The sequence below is a fragment of the Typopeltis vanoorti genome, chromosome 25 (genome assembly GCF_054136105.1).
Source record: "Typopeltis vanoorti isolate ZY-2024b chromosome 25, IOZ_Tvanoo_1.0, whole genome shotgun sequence".
NCBI classification, from domain to species: Eukaryota; Metazoa; Arthropoda; class Arachnida; order Uropygi; family Thelyphonidae; genus Typopeltis; species Typopeltis vanoorti.
Window position 1 is genome coordinate 28,759,793 of NC_143573.1, and position 16,847 is coordinate 28,776,639.

Here is a 16,847-nt window from a genome sequence, read left to right on the forward strand (position 1 = left end):
AATCTATTTTAAAACCATGTGTCAAAAACTTGTTTTTAACTGCAGTCATCCCTTGAATTATGTCAGGGTTCCGTTCCATCCAGCAGGATGTAAGTCAATACATTAAATCAACAGTTATATGGGTTACGGACCAGGCTGTGGCTCTTCTGGTGTAACCTTTGTTTTTTTGATGAAAATGTCCAATGTGCTTTGCATATTTCTCTTCTTGTGTTTATAGCAAGCAAGCACATCATTTACTTTCCTTTCTACTAATAAGTAGCGTTCAATATTGGGTCCATATCTTCAACCATTTTGAGAACATCACTAACTGCAGAGAACATTTCTGCAAGTCCCTTCACTGTGAATTGTTTAACTACCTCTCCTTGTTTTTCTTTTTCCTCTTACTTTTCTCGTTCTTCCTCTTCTGCATCACGCTGTTCCTCCAGTTCGACCAAATCTTCATTGGCCAGCTCTTCAGGAGCACTTTCCTATGAGATGAAGTATGTCGTCATCACTCACTTCGAGATTCAGGTTGTTTGTTAGGCCCACTATTTCTTCACTCAATTTACAAAGGTCTTCATTTTTTTTCAAAACTTCCACAATCGTGCACAAACCTTTTTATTGTCTTTTTCCATGCCACTCACACATTGAGAGATCACTTCATCCTAAACTACAGCAATATTTTTAATAGCATGATAAATATTGAATGCTTTCCAGAACTGCACGAGTTTGTTTGTCTCCTTCATTAGCAGAAATGGCTTGTGATTCTCCGTAGATAATAAACCTTAAACACTACCAAAACTCTCTGATCCATCAAGTTGGATTAATGAAGTAGTGTTTGGAGGGAGAAACATGACCTTGAACTTGGTAAAGATCACTGATATAAGACAGATGACCTGGAGCATTATCTAGAATTAAAAAAATTTAAATTCTACATTTTCGTTCACACAATAGCTTTCATCCACGACTTCTTATATCTCTACTCATGAACTGGAAGAGTATGCTTCCTAATGTTTTTCAAGGCTCATGGATTCTCACTGTGCCATATCACAAATAGTTTCAGTTTATATTCAGACACATTACTCCCCCACCAACAGATCGTAACACAGTTTTTAAGAGCTTCGATACCAGGCATAGATTTTAGCTTTTTGTGGATGAATTGTCTGCCAGGGCATTTTTTTTCCCCCGAAACAAGGAGGTCTCATCCATATTAAACATTTGCTGTGGCAAATAATTTTCCTCCGTAATAATTGTATCCAATTTTTCCACAAACTCTTTGGCAGCCTTCTCATCAGAACTTGCTGATTCATCGTTTATTTTCACATTATGCAGTGCAAAATGCTGCTTGAACTGACCAGAAGCAGCATTAAATTCGTAGTCGTAATCGGGCCCGGCTTTCTCCTTCAACATGTTGAAGAGACTTAGCGCCTTAGCAGCTATGGTCATCATAGTGCTAAGGGGTATGTTCTTTTGATTCAGGTCCTCTATGCATGATGGAAGTAGCTTTTCCAATCACTGATAGGAAAAGCTACTTCCTTTTTCTTGTCGTTGCGTCGTCAGTATCATTGATTTAATGGAAGCAGATCCTTTCACAGCCTCTATGATTTTATTCTTATTTTTCAAAATGGTCGTCACTGTAGAATGAGGCCATCCGAAATCATGTGCAATCACAGTGACTGGCTTACCAGCTTCATGTTGCTTTATAACTTGCAATTTCATTTCAAGATCAATTGTTCCCCTCTTCTTCTGCAATTCTTCACCAGATTTTTTTAATTGGACGTGTACGGGCCATGTTGCACAAAACATCGCGAATAATCAACTGCTGAAGCCAAGTGCAGTCTGCCAAGGGAGGTTGCCGCTGAATGTACTGTTGCCACTGCATTGTTGCATGGTACACTGTTGCTAAATAAAAACCTTTTTCCTTTACACTTGTTCGAAAGGTATAGTGGAAAATGTTATTTATTCCCTTATGGGATCACGGACATATTTTCGAAAGGACATAAGTTAAGGGATGACCATATTTTGAAAATAAATAAGTATACCTCTGAACAGTATATTATAAATGCATTTGTTTGCATTATAAGAAAATCTCAACTATAAAAACTATTTAAAATAGTGGACAGTACTGATACATAATTGAATGCAACACTATTATTCAAAACTATGCTTGAAAGAAACTATTCAAAACAATGCACAATTACCTGAGATCCATAATCTAACATGCTGGGAGAGTCCATTGGCTGCAATAAATGAGAAGGATAGTCAAATTGAAGAGGATCAATACCAACATGATCAAAACCAGAGTCTAAACCAGGAAGACCTGAACTTCCTGATACTATGCCTGGGGCGGTAGGCACAACAAGAGGTTCTCCAGTATGTTTTGGTAATTTAACATCATTTATAGTATTTTTCACATCATCTTCACTAGGCGAAGGCTGCCTACTACCAGGTGTTCGACTGGAAAAATAAATAAATAAATAAATAAAAAATAATGGCAAATTTTATCTCTTGTTAAAGATTGTAAAGTGTGCACAGCACATCTCTAAGGAACCCCTTCAATTAAATAAATTTTCTGCTACAATTGAATAATTATTCATTTGCACCAGGAAAATGATTTCTGAAGAGGTATGGCTAATTGAATATACAGTTAAATACTGAAATTAAGATTAGAGACCGAAGTTCTGCTTATTTTAAGACCTTTTTAGAAATAAGACTTCACTGTAAATATGTTTAACATAATTAGTTTAACAGAAACTTTTCCCTTTTAACCAAAGTTAAAAGGGAAAGTGTGGTTAGTGTACTCGCTTTTAAACCAACAGGCTGCGGGTTCGAATACTGCTATGGGAATATATGTTTGTGATTATGTTTAGGTTGGATATGCTGGTGTGAGACCACCACCCTGCTTATTAAAGGCCTGAAGTGGCTTTAAAACGTTCCATGTTTCATCTCACACTATGTAAAAAATAAATCAGAAATGCAAAATAGAAAATTGATAAAAATTAGAAGAAAAAATCCTTAGCCTAACTGTGGTACAAAAATGCACTATAGGTTTGCAAATAATGTTTCGTGGGTGGGTGCAATATAAAAAAAGTAAATAAATAAACATTATACCAGTTACATAAATATACATAATACTATGAAGGTTGGTTGTTTTATCATCTTTGAAGCTTTTTATAATACAACCCTGTGGTTACCGTATCTGCTAACCACAGGGTTTGTATTATAGCTTGACCATTTTAACCACTCGGCCAGCCAGGTTGGCCGAGTCGTTAGCGTATCAGCTTCCCAGCCAAAGGCTGCGGGTGCGAATCCAAGCCATGGGCATGGATGCTCGTGATTGTCTGTGGAAATACTGGTGGTGGTGGTGCTGGTCAGCGATAGATACGTTGGTGTAGTTGCGGTCAATTGGTGGATTGTAAAATGGTGGAGACAGAGTTGTAGAGCAGATGCCCTCCCCCGACGAGTCTTTGGACTCCCTGAAGGTGACAAATAATAATAATTACCTAAGAAAGCCAATGTTTTCATCTGATATCTCATTTAATACAAAATATTTCATTGGAGAAGTGGTCCTTTTCTAGACAATATGAAAACAATTGATAACAACTACAGCATAATTTAAATAAATGACACTGGGAAACACGAGCAGTTTGAGAGGGAGAGAATCACTTCTTTTCTCGTACACCTTCACAGACAACAGAATTCAGATTTCAACAAATTTCGAAAATTCTGTTTATGCCATTGATTCCCCCAACACTGTGCAAGAGGGACTACAACTGTTCCTAGTAATAAAGATCCTTTGAAAAATTATGCCCAACTGGACAAGAGTGATTTTTCCATTCCACATTGCTATAGAAACAATTTTAATCAACTTTGGAAAAGCTGTTTAAGTAGTTAAAAGTCACCCAAGAAAACAGCTTAACTAGAATCCCCCCCCCTCCAAATGGATATACAAATCACATATTCAAATATGTTTCAATGATATCAACTAAATGCTTAAGAAACTGAGAAATATTTTAAAAAGATGATCTGTAATGAATATAGTGAAAATAAGAGTGACAGGAATTATGAAATATATATATAATGCACAGGTCAGAAAATGTGAATGCTAAATAGGAGTACAAAATGAAACTGACTGTGCAGGCTATACGCAATCCGAAAGAATTTTATTGTTATGATCACAAGTAAAAGAATGAATGAATGTAGAAGAATAACTTTACCAACTGCAAATGGTATGGTACTCTTGTGTCAGAAGGTGATGAGATTGATCAATTAATGAGTGCTAAGATCTATTAACAGGGCATGAGTAACATGATGCACAATGATACCATTATATTGGATGAAGAGATAAGAAGAAAAAAGGTGCATAAGAATTCAGCAATAGGGACAAGACAGATGGAATATCAACATAATGAGGGTGGTCTGAAAAGTTCTTGGCCTAATAATGAAAAAACGAATTTATAATTTCAAAAAAAAAAAAAAAACAATTTTTTTTTTTCAACATAATCTCCCTTAAGACATACATTTATTCCAGGGATGCTCCAGCACCATTATCCCATCCCTGTAGTGGTTCTCAGTAAGATCTGCAAAATACCCCTCTACAGCTACAATCACCTCTTGATTCGAAGAAAAACGCTGACCGGCGAGGAAGAGTTTTAGTTTTGGGAAGAGATAGAAGTAAGAGGGAGCCAAATCTGAAATGCAGATCCCTTAATTTTCCCATTGCTAGAACACTTTTGTGGGCAGGTGCACCGTCCTGAAGAAATTCGATTTTTTTTTTCTTCTGCAAATCGGGTCTGTTCTCACAAATTTTTTCATCTGGTCTGGTTAAAAGATTGGAATAATATTCCCTGATTATTGTTTTACCCTTTTCAAGATAATTAATAAACAACATGTCTTTAGCATCCCAAAACACTGATGTCTCGACTTTTCCTGCTGATGGAACTGACTTTGTCTTTGGCGCTGAACAACCGGCTTCTGTCCACTGTTATGACTGCTGTTTGGATTCTGGTGGGTAATGGTGAATCCAAGTCTCATCCATAGTAATAACTTGACGCACAAAATCAGTTTTATTCTTGTTAAAGCGCTCCAAGCACTGTTCAGAGATTTTCATACAAGTGCGTTTTTGATGTGCTGTGAGCAAGTGCAGCATCCATCTTGCGCAAAGCTTTTTCATTTGCAATTCTTCATGCAAAATATATCCTACATGTTTTATTGAAATGCCTATAGTCTCAGCAATTTCACACACTTTGACTCATCGGTCATCCATTACCATATCATGCACTTGATCAATGATTTCTGGTGTTGTTACACTTTGTGGACGTCCTTTACCTAGATCATCTTCAAGGCAGCCCATTTCTTAATTGTCAGAAATTAAGGAGAAGAGTGTCCATAAACTCTTATGAACAGTGAATGAATTTCTTTTGGTGTTAAACCTTGTTTTCCAAAGAATTTTATAACTGCACGATACTCAATTTTATCCAGTTCAAGGGATGCAGACAACACTTTCGCTTCAGACAGTGTTGTATAAAACAAACTACTTGATAGGATCACTTGTAATTCCACATGGATGCTTATGACAGATGTACTAACTTAGAGGGAGGGAAAAAAAAAAAAAAAAATCTTGCCGATAGTGTTGCCATCTATGGCCGAGGCCGAAAACTTTTCAGACCACCCTCAAATGCTAAAGCAATATTCAGCCGAATTGGCAAGGCTAATGTCATGTTTGTATAAACTGAGGCTTAGCTCAGGAAAGATATCACAGGAATAGAAAGAACATATAGTAATTCCATTGTACAAGTGCAGCACAAATACTGATGTGTCTAACTACTGATCTCTCGGTATCTCTGTGGTGGTGGTGGTGGCGAAGACTTTAACGAACTTGGTAAGAACTCGCATACCGAAATGGGTTGACAGACAAGATATACTCAGAAAGAAACAGCATCAGCTTACTAAAGGGAAGTCACATTTTAGAAATCTGCTAATAATTTGTAATCATGTATTCGATAGGATACCAAATTAAAGGCTGTGGCAAAAAGTGGAGAATATGAGATTGGAATCTAAACTCTTGACCTGGCTAAGTGGATGGCTGATGGATAGGTATCAAAAAGTGGTATATGGCATGTGTGAATCTGATAGATTTAAAGTAACCAGAGCTGCACCCCAGGGATCAGTCCTTGGATCATTGTTGTTTAATCTATACATTAATGATAATGAGAAGGATCTGACAGGATATGTTCAATTGTTTGCAAAAGATGTGAAGATAGGCAGAGCAATCAGGGATGCTACTGATATCCAGTACTTACAAATTGTATTGAATTGGCTGGAAACGTGGATGGATAAATGACAATGGCCCTCAATTCAATGTTAGTAAGGTAAAGCTGTACACTTTGGCATCATGAGGTTTCCAATGGCATTTTATATTGGCAGAGTTATGTCACAAGAATTTGATGAGGCTAGGGATATTAGCATTATGGTGAACAGAAATTTGAAGTTCAAAGATCACATAGCTAACATTCTAAATAGAAATCAGAAGGGTAACTATCATGTTGAAACAAGCATGACATATAAGGATAAGGAAGTCATTTTGTCTTTTTGCAAGGTACTGAGAACAATACACGTGGAGTATTGTATACAGATTTGGTCTCATAGGCTCAGAGGGACTGTGAATAGGGTGGGAGGGGGGGATTACAAAGATTATATCAGGATTATGAGAACAGACTGAGTATATGCAGACTGCCTACTCTGGTTAACAGGAAAGAGAGAGAGCAATGTAATTGGGGTTCTATAAACTTCGTAATAGCCATTATATGATATTATCTGATGAAAATTTTCATCATATGGATGATTGGGAGAGAACATGGAGTGTCCACAGAAATCATATTTCTTAAGTGAAGAAAGGAGTAAGATCTAAATTTTTTCTCTCATAGAGTTATGAGTGAGTGAAACAATTTAGCTGCTTAAGACACGAGCATCTAATGTGAATGAATTTAAGAGAGAGCATGCTAGTATGGGCGAGGTATAGCTTCCTTCCATGAGGATGAGGCCTGTAACTCTCCAGAGGTCTTGGTTAAAAAAAAAAAAAGGAAAAAAAAAAAAAAAAAAAAGGGGGGGTGGAGTTTTTTTTTTATCTTTGTGAATATGTTGGGCTTCAAACTGTAGACAAAGACCTGATAGTACATCAGATATATACACTATGTTGACAAAAGTATTTGTTGGACACCTTATGTGCCATGCAAATGTTTGATTCTTACCACATGTAAATAACCAGGAAGTGTCTGCCTAAGTCTGGTAATAAAAGGTGTAATGTGCTGCAAGTTTTGAATTGTACTTGTTGACAAGATACCACGTTCAGCTGAACGTGATATCTTGTCAAACCTTTCAAAGTGGGATAGTAGTTGAGTGCCACACCAGTGGTCTTTCTGTCAATGACATTTCAACCCATCTCAGTATACTGAAATCAATTGTTGCTTATGTCATTCCTAAAAAGTTGATGGTGCTATCACAGCAGGAAAATGCCCTGGGACGCCAGGGACACTCACTGACTGAAATCGAAGAGCTGTCTCAGGATGTTCACGCATCTCGCACGTCATAAGTGACAGACATTGCGGTCAACCTGAAAAATGCTGCAGGGACATCCATCAGCACTAAAACTGTCCTGTCCACAGAGAATTGCATGTCTTAGGTTACCATGTAGAACTGCTGCAAACAAGCTACACATTCACTCACCTACCAATCCTGAATGCCAAAGATAACTGGACTAGAGTAATGCTCCTGGATTGTAGATGATTGGCAAAGAATTCTATGGGGCAACAAATCATGCTCCCTAATGTTTCACTCTGATGGTTGCATTTAGATCTGGAGATTACCTAGGGAATGGTTTCAGCAGGACTACATCATTCATACTGTCAACTTGATAGCTCGGTATTGGTATGGGGGTGTTTCAGTTGGATGGGGATTGGTCCATTGGTGGGCAGGCCCAAAGCCATGATGCCTGATAGCTATCTTGATATCCTGGAAAACTTAATGCTTCTGATGCTGTGGAAGTAATTTGATAGTGACCCCCTGTAGTGTTTCAGCGTGACAGTTGTCCATGCCATACTACATTGCATATCTAACGCTGGTTTCCACAAAACAATGTTGAAGTGTTGGACTGGCCAGCTCACAGTCCAGATCTCAACCCCAATGAACATTTTTGGGATGAATTAGAATGCAGAATTCACTCAAGACTACAGCATGCGTCATCAGTATCAGCAATGGAGGTAATTCTGCACAAGGAATGGAAGGATATTCCTGTTGCAATGTATCAGAAATTGGTTGAAAGCATGCGCCAAAGAGTATCTGCTGTCATTCAGGCCAAAGGTGGTCTCATTCGATACTAGAAATGTGATTAAAACACATTTTTTTGACCACAACTAGATGCCTAAATACTTTTATCAGTATAGTGTGCTTGTATAAAGTGTAGAAAACTTCTCTCTCTCTTTTTTTTTTTTTTTTTTGAAGGATGCACTGGTTATGAGCATGATGGCGTATGCTGATAAAGTTATATTGGATAATTTGAGTCGAGTTAGGGCAGAAAGCTATGAGCTCAATACTTGTAAGTTTCCATGTAGCAGTGAGTTTGAAGTCATCTGGTCTGAGGTGGAGTCTAACAGGATCAAACACATGGTGGGATATATACTTATCACAAAATGTTACCTAATAAACATGCAAGGTGCAAAATGAGTAATCATGGGTTTAACATTGATAGGGTAACAATGAAATCTAATGAGAAGAAAAAAACTGCATTTACTGAGTTTTCGTCAGAAACTTCTTCAAGTAGCAGCAGCATGTGACAGAAGGAATTCAAGGTGAATGTTTAGCCTCTGATTATACTGTGTGGGGTTCAGTTAAATATGCAACTGTTCTGCATCCAGTTGATGAAAATGATCATGCTGTACCACAAAACAAGAATTATGACCCAACTGAAGTGTGTGCTAGATTTGTCCCATTATATTGGCTGCTAGATGGGAAGGATATTAGCAGTTCATTTGAAGCATTTAAAAAATACAAATGAGTCAATATTGGAATGTGTCCCTAGAGTCCAATGAATACATAGAAACAAGAGATTCTTGAGAACAAAAAAATATCATGTGGAAGGAATACTGTGTGCATAAGAATGACATCTGTTATGAACAATCCAAAAGCAATCAATTGTTGTGTTGCAAGTAAAAGAAATAATGAAAATAATTCTAGTGAATGCAGATGACACATGCAGAGACAGATTGTTCAACTAATGAGTGCCCATTTTTTTAAGAGCTATCAAGCTGGTGTAAGCAACATTGAGTTCACTACTACTTCTTCACTAGATGAAGAAACTCAAGTGTATGAATAGGTGGTAGCAGAGCTGTTGCACAAACAAAACAAGAATTCAGCATTAGGTGCTGATGGGAAATCGGCATCAGATGTTAAAAGTGTTCAGCTGAATTGGCTGTTCAGTGGAAGAAGCTCAGTGGAAGTGGTGCTTGCGTCCTCTGCGCTTGGTCGCTCAAAGTCAGGCTTAAGTTCAAGTCTAGTCGCCGACTGGAGGAACTTTTTCTAAGCCTTTCTTCGACTGATTCCCGAGTTTGTCGATCTCTGATGCAAGTTTTTCCTCCCGGAAGCTCTGGTTTTTTATCCTGTAAACTCAAGAAAATTGACCGTAGTACCCACATTATTTCAGACAGTAACATATCTTGTTAGGGTTAGGTACCAAGAGATGGCACTTGTTTGCCAGCCTCTTCATCGGTGGCTGCTATAATTATTGATAGACATGGGCCAGCTCTGATTGGCTACTGGCGGAGATTGAACTGCCCACTCAGTCTCCAAAAGCTAGATAGAGTATAAGGACCTCGCCTGCTCCCTATAAGGGAATAAAAGGTGTTAATTGCATTTTAATCCTTTCTTTTAGAGTTACACGGTGATCAGCATTCATTTTAAAAATTTATGGAATTTACAACCATGTTAAAAAAACTTTTTTATTATCCCGATGTTTCGATCTTCACATCAAGATCATCATCTGGAGCATACATCAATATACAAGACAAGCTGTGTTACATTATTAACTGTAAGCTAAAGAAACAATGATTTCATCACATATTATTCTACTGGCATGACCTCTGGTGAAGGGAAAAAAAACAAACTACATCAAGCTAAATTCTATTTACGATGACAGGAATAAACATTCTTTCAGGTGGTTTTCTTCCAGAAACAATGATGTCCTATTTTTAGTATGACAATTCTTATTTTTGCTTTTAAGATACTGGATTTTCTACAGTCCTGTTTATAGTTGTTCTTAGCGAGGAACATTCTGTGGGTCGAATATATACCTTCCATATGTTTGGGAAGGTGTTTGCTGATTATTATTTTTTTACAATTTGGGTCTCAAAACCAGACAGATTTCACAGGAGTGACCAGAATGTATAATTCCATTGTATAAGGGGGACCAGAAAGTAATAAATTATTTTTAATAAGTCATTTTTAGCCGATTGTTTTTTCTTAAATAACACATAAATTATTAAATTTCATTTTTAATTAATTTTATTACTTTTCTTTTAAAAAAAAAATTTTTTTTTTAAATATGGCAGACTTTAAATTTGAAGTGCACCATTTAAGGCATTGTATACCGTTTTTGTTTCACCAGGGAAAGAATGCTACCGAGGCTACCAAAATCATTTGCTCAACTTATGGAGACATATTGAAGGTTAACAAATGTCAGCGATGGTTTAGGAGATTTGCAGAAAAAAATTTTGATCTCTCTGCTCGTCTTCAATCTGGAAGACCTCTTACTCTAGATGACAATGATCTTAAAACTCTCGTTGAATCAGTTCCAAAACAAACCATACAAGAATTGGCAGAGAAACTTAGTTCATCATAGTCAACTGTCCAAGAGCACTTACACAAGAGTGGCAAGGTTCTTAAACAGGGTGTATGGGTACCGCATGAACTGTCAGAAAACAATAAAGCACAGACGGGTGATTTACAATTCATTGTTGACTAGACAACAAAATGACCCCTTTTTGGAATGAGTCGTAACTAGTGACGAAAAATGAGTGCTGTATAAGAATAATAAACACAAAAAACAGTGGCTTTCTACAAATCAAAACTCCATTTCCAACACCTAAAGATGGATTTCATCCACAAAAGGTTCTGTTGTGCGTTTGGTGGGATATTCATGGAATTATTCATTACAAACTCATGGAAGAAGGAAAGACTATCACGGCAGCCATCTACTGTGAACAATAGAGTGACTACATCAAGCATTATTAATCAAATGTCCTGCGCTTGTCAATCGAAAAGGGGTAATTTTGCAGCGAGATAATGCAAAACCACATTCTGCAAGAATGACTCGAGAAAAAATTAGGCAGTTAGGATTGAAACTTCTACCACATCCTCCATATTCGCCGGATACTGCCTCTAGTGACTATCACATATTCAGGTCCTTAGAACTCAGCATAAGAGATAAAACCTTCCATTCGCAAGATGATGCCCAAAGGAGCTTGATATCATTTTTTGCCTCCAAAGAAAAAACGTTTTTCAAAAAAGGAATTCTAAACTTAGTAGATCGTTGGAATAAGGTTATAATTAACGATGGCGATTATAGAATTGAATTTTATTAAAGAACAAATGTTAATTTGTTCTTTAATAATTTATATTAAAAATGTAGTTTAAAAAACTGATTACTTTCTGGTCCCCCTTATACAAGGGTGGTGCAAAGACAGTGAGACTATTGAGATTTCAGTAGCACTGTAGTGGTGGTGAAGATTGTGGAAAAGATGGTAAGAGGTCACTACAGAAATGGGCGATAGATAATATATACTTTGAAATGAACAGCATGGGTTTACTAAGGAAAGGTTATGTTTCAGCACTAGCTTGTGTTTTATCATAATGTTACTGCTGTTAGACAAGGGGAATGTATATACCATGATACAGAATGGATGACTGTTGAATAAAATGAAAAACATGGGATAATATTATAAAGTATTAGCGTGGATAAGATGGATGGGAAGGATGCGAGTCTGGAAGATTTTAACATAACCAGTGGTGTATCACAGAGATCAGTCCGTGGTCCATTGTTATTCAATCTTCATATTAATGATTTGGGAAAGGATATGACAGGTAATGACATCTGTTTGCTGGTGATGAAAAGATAGGCAGGATAATCAGGAATACAAGTGAGTGCAGTACTTGCAGAATAATTTGAATAAGCAGGAATTGTGAGCATGAGAAAACTGCAGCCAGTTCAATATTAGTCAAAGTCAAGTTATGCAAGTTTGGATTAATTAGTTATCTAATGTCATATTATACTAGTGGGATTATGCTAGTAGAAACTGATCAGGTTAGGCATCTTGATGTTTTAGGGGATAAAAAGTTGTAGTTCACGGGCCATACAGCAAAGATGGCAAATACAACAGAGAGGATAATTGCAATGCTGAAATGAACCCTGGCATGTAAGGATACGGAAGTCATTTAGTCAATTTGCGAGACCTTAATATACATCACTTGGATTACTGTGCATGGGTCTGGTGTCTCAAGGTTTCCAATGGTGATATTAATGTTCAAAGAAGAGTGCTGTTAAAGATATTGGGATTGTAGAATACGGGTAGGGTGGCTCAGAGAATTTATGGACTGCACACACTAGCAAACAGGAGAAAGAGAATTATGTGATTGAGACAAACTTCTGAAAGAGTCATACAAGATACCAATGGAGAGAATGTTTTGTTTTATGGAAGGTGGGAAGAGAAGAGAGGTATCCAAGGGAATTGAGAAAGAATGTACTCGAGAGAGAGAGAGAGGGGGGGGGGGGGGCTGATTGAAATGGTTTGCCTTTGAATGTGGCATGCAGAGGTAATGCGAATGAATTCAAGAAAAAGTATGAGTTGGTTTAGATAATATGTGGCTTCCCTTGATGAGTCTGACTCCCTGGAGTCCTCTCTTAATACTAATAATATTACATTAAATAATAGATTGAATCTGACTATAGCAAATGCCACAATTACAAACTTACTGATTGTAATAACAAACTAGGCAAAAATCCCTTCCCTACCACCAAAGTGAGTGATCTATATATCTGAAAGGAAACTTGCATTTTAGTGATACAGATTTTGTGCTTGCAGCATGAATGCCAACAATATGCAATGCAGAGAGGCACAACTGATGAATCACTTTAATATTGTAAACAATCGAATTAACAGTAAAGATGTGTCTGCAATTGTATTTAGTCAACAGGTTTTCTCTGAACAAGCGGCAGTCATATTGGCTTTTGCAAAGGAAGTGAGTTTGTATTTACTGTTCATAATTAGGTTTAATGGAATTCATAATCCAGCACCAAGAAATAATTAGTAAGCAAACAAAGTTTGTAGGTGAAGTACCTTAATGACTTACTGTGCAAACTTTAGTTTGCTTACACTTGGCAAGTTTAATTTGTAATCAAATTAAAACCTCACCTTCTTGTGGTGCACCCTGTTGGGTATCTACCTGGATACTGAACGAACGAGGATGGGCTAGCAATTTGGGATTTAGCCGACCAAATTGTATTCTTATTGGCTTATATACAAAACGATGGTACATAATGACAAAATTTCATGCCAGCTGGGGCGTCGCCCGGTTAAACAACGCCCTTGTTGTTTTCGTCAGGAACTAGGGCGAACAGCGAAAGGTCAGCTACTGGAACAAATTTGAAAACACAACCCAACTCAACATCACCTTAGTTAAAGATCGGTACTATCAACATAAGAAGCCTGAATGGCAAAGAAATGAGGCTAGCTGAAGAATTAGATAAGTACCAGATCGACATAATAGGGGCGACTGGAAAAAAAAAAAAAAAAAAAAAAAAAAAAAAAACTGGCGAGATCTTTCTGAACAATAAATACAAAATGTTATATTCAGGAAATGACAATCAAGGAAAAGAGGGCGTAGTTATAGTATTCAACGCAAAATACGAGGCTAATCTTCTGGAATGGCAGGCAGTCTCAAGTAGAGTGATGTGGGCAAATAAGAGAATGGGAACTGGACAATGAGACTTATTTGTGCCTATAGTCCCACAAAAGGATCTACTAAGGTAGAAGTGGAGGAATTTTTTTGAGGCTCTAGAGAAAGCTGCAGACACAATGAAAAAGGAAAAGTTGTTCCTTTTTGGGGATCTAAATAGCAGAGTAGGAAATGATTGTCAGAGACATACAAAAATGTTTTGGGAAAATTTGGAGAAGAGAGCAAAGCTATTAATAATAATGGCAAATACCTGATGGATTTCTGCTCAGGAGATGGACTGGTTATTATTAACACCATGTTCCAACATAAAAATGTGCACAAATTCACACGAAGAGAAGAAGCAAGGAATAAGAAGTTTCATTGACTATATTACTGTTGATAGTGTTTTCTCCCTAGAGTGTCCTGCACCAGAAATTGGAACCGATCACTATTTAGTATTGAGCAGAATAAAATTAAATTTCCTATTGAAAAGAATAACATGTAAGAAAGTTTTAAAGGGAATAAAAGTTGAGCAGCTCTCAGATGTGAACTGTAGACTAAAATACACAAAGATTATTGAAGAAAAAATGAAAGAGTTTGAGAACAAGAACCAAACCTTGGAGATTCAGTGGCAAGCCTTGAAGAAAGCCCTGATTGATTCAGCCAGAGAGGCATGTGGTGAGGTTGTCTGCAAGGATAGAAAAATCAGAACTCCATGGTGGACACAGAAAGTTAAAGAGGCAGTGAAGGAAAAGAAGAAAGCATATCAAAAGTTCCTGTCAAATAAGTCAGCTTTTGCTCTTAGAGAATAGAGACAAATGTAAGAAAGCGAAACATTGTGTAAAACTAGCTAAACAACAGTCATGGGAGGACTTTGGCAAGAACACAGAAAATAAACATCAAGAAGGTGGATAAGATATTCTCGAGGTTGTTGAAGAAGCTTAGAAATGGAGGAAAGAGTGCTATAAAAGGAGTTAGAGATGATAAAGGTGACATGAAAACAGGAGAAAAAGATATCCTTGAAGTATGGAGTAATTACTTTGAAAAACTGCTAAAAGAAACAAGTAGTGATGATAGCACAGTGGTAAAAACACTGATCAGGCATGCAGTCAGGAATACATATCCATACTTGAAGTAGAAAAAGCCATCAAAGGCTTGAAATGTGGAAAGGCAGCAGAAGTAGATGATAATCGACCAGAAATGCTGAAGTATGGTGGTATAAAAGTCTTACAGTGGCTGCACTGCATAGTTCAGAAAGCCTGGACAGAGTGATGAATTAAAACCCATATATAAAAAGGGAAATAAAACTGAATGTGAGAATTACAGAGGTATTTCCCTACTGAGGGTTCCTGGCAAGATCTATGCAAGTATACTTGAGAAACGGTTGAGAAGAATTATGGAAGAAAACCTTGGTGAAGAACAAGCTGGATTCAGGCCAAATAGAGGCAGTCAGGATCAGATCCTCGCTTTACGACAAATAGTTGAGAAAGCATGGGAATATAACAAAGATCTGTATTTAAGTTTTGTGGATCTGGAAAAGGCATATGACAAGGTGCCAAAAGAGAAGCTATTCAATACACTGCAGTTAGAATTGAAGGAAGTACAGGAAGATGGTTTAATGTTAAATCTAGTGTGAGACAAGGATGTACATTATCCCCTCTGTTATTCATTATCTATATGGATCACATTATGAAGGAAAGTGGTATTAAACATGATATCAGAACTGGAGATGTTAATGTCAGCTCTTTGCTTTATGCAGACGATGTTATACTTCTAAATAAATCTGCTACAAGTCTGCAAGATTCTCTGACTAAATTGAATAGCTGTTGTAATAGATATGGTATGAAGGTCAGCAATAAAAAGACAAAGACAATGAAAATAGGCAGAATCATTGAAAATGTCAACTGTGTTATGAATGGAGAACCTGTGGAACAAGTAAAACATTTCAGCTACTTAGGCACGATTTTTTAGTGAAGATGGTAAATTAAATATTGAAATAGGCAACAGAATCAATAAAGCTGGTATAGTAGGAAGTCAATTGAATAAATTCATGTGGATTAAGAGAGAAATTAGTCACAACACTAAATTAGCTGTATACAAGACAGAAACCAATTTTAACTTTTGGATCTGAGAGATGGGTCAGAAGTAAAACACTTGACCAAAGACTGGAGACCGCAGATATGAGAGTCCTGAGAAAGATTAGAGGCGTGAACAGATGGCATCAATGGCAATATCATATTAAAAACGAGGATATTAGGAAAGAACTTGACATTGTCAGCATCCAGGAATGTGTTAGCAGAGCTAATCTCAGGTGGTATGGTCACTTAAACGGAATGGGCGAAGAAAGATTAGCAAAACAAGTGTTCTCTGCCAGGTTGGCAGCAGAACGACCCAGAGGAAGACCAAGATATAGGTGAATTGATATGGTACAAAGTGCCTTAGACGATAGAAATATAAGATCTGGTAATGTTGGAGTCTTGACAAGTAACAGACTGATTTGGAGGAAAATCGTAGATAGGAAGTTAGTAATGATGTAAATTTTTCATGTAGTATTATCATATCCTGTACACCCCTTGAGGGTACATGTCAGGAATTTGATGATGCAAGTTTAATTTATAACTACCTGAAATAAACTTTCTACATCTGAAATCAGGTCTCTAGTTGAACAGCACCCATAAAGGGCACCCCTCATAGGACTTGAAAGTTGCAGTCTAACTTCTTCCACTTATTGTTTTGCGAGTTTTTATGATGCTTATTGTATCGCAGATTTCTCTTTTAAATCAGATACATATCTCACAAAAACTATTTACAAAGACAAACAACTCAAGCCAACAAACCGTTGAAAACATAATTAAAACTAACTTCTTATATTAATCATGACATAT

At 37.0% G+C, this 16,847-nt stretch overlaps 1 protein-coding gene across 5 annotated transcripts in view; it reads right to left on the minus strand.

Moving 5' to 3' along the window:
* LOC150092623 (pumilio homolog 1-like) overlaps positions 1-16,847 on the minus strand; it is a 328,288-nt gene that overhangs the window by 145,119 nt on the left and 166,322 nt on the right. For all 5 annotated transcript variants that reach the window (XM_090414703.1, XM_090414704.1, XM_090414702.1 and 2 more), the window contains one exon: positions 2,181-2,436. In XM_090414703.1, coding sequence (XP_090270829.1) covers positions 2,181-2,436 — 256 coding nt within the window. The remainder of the gene's footprint in view (positions 1-2,180; positions 2,437-16,847) is intronic.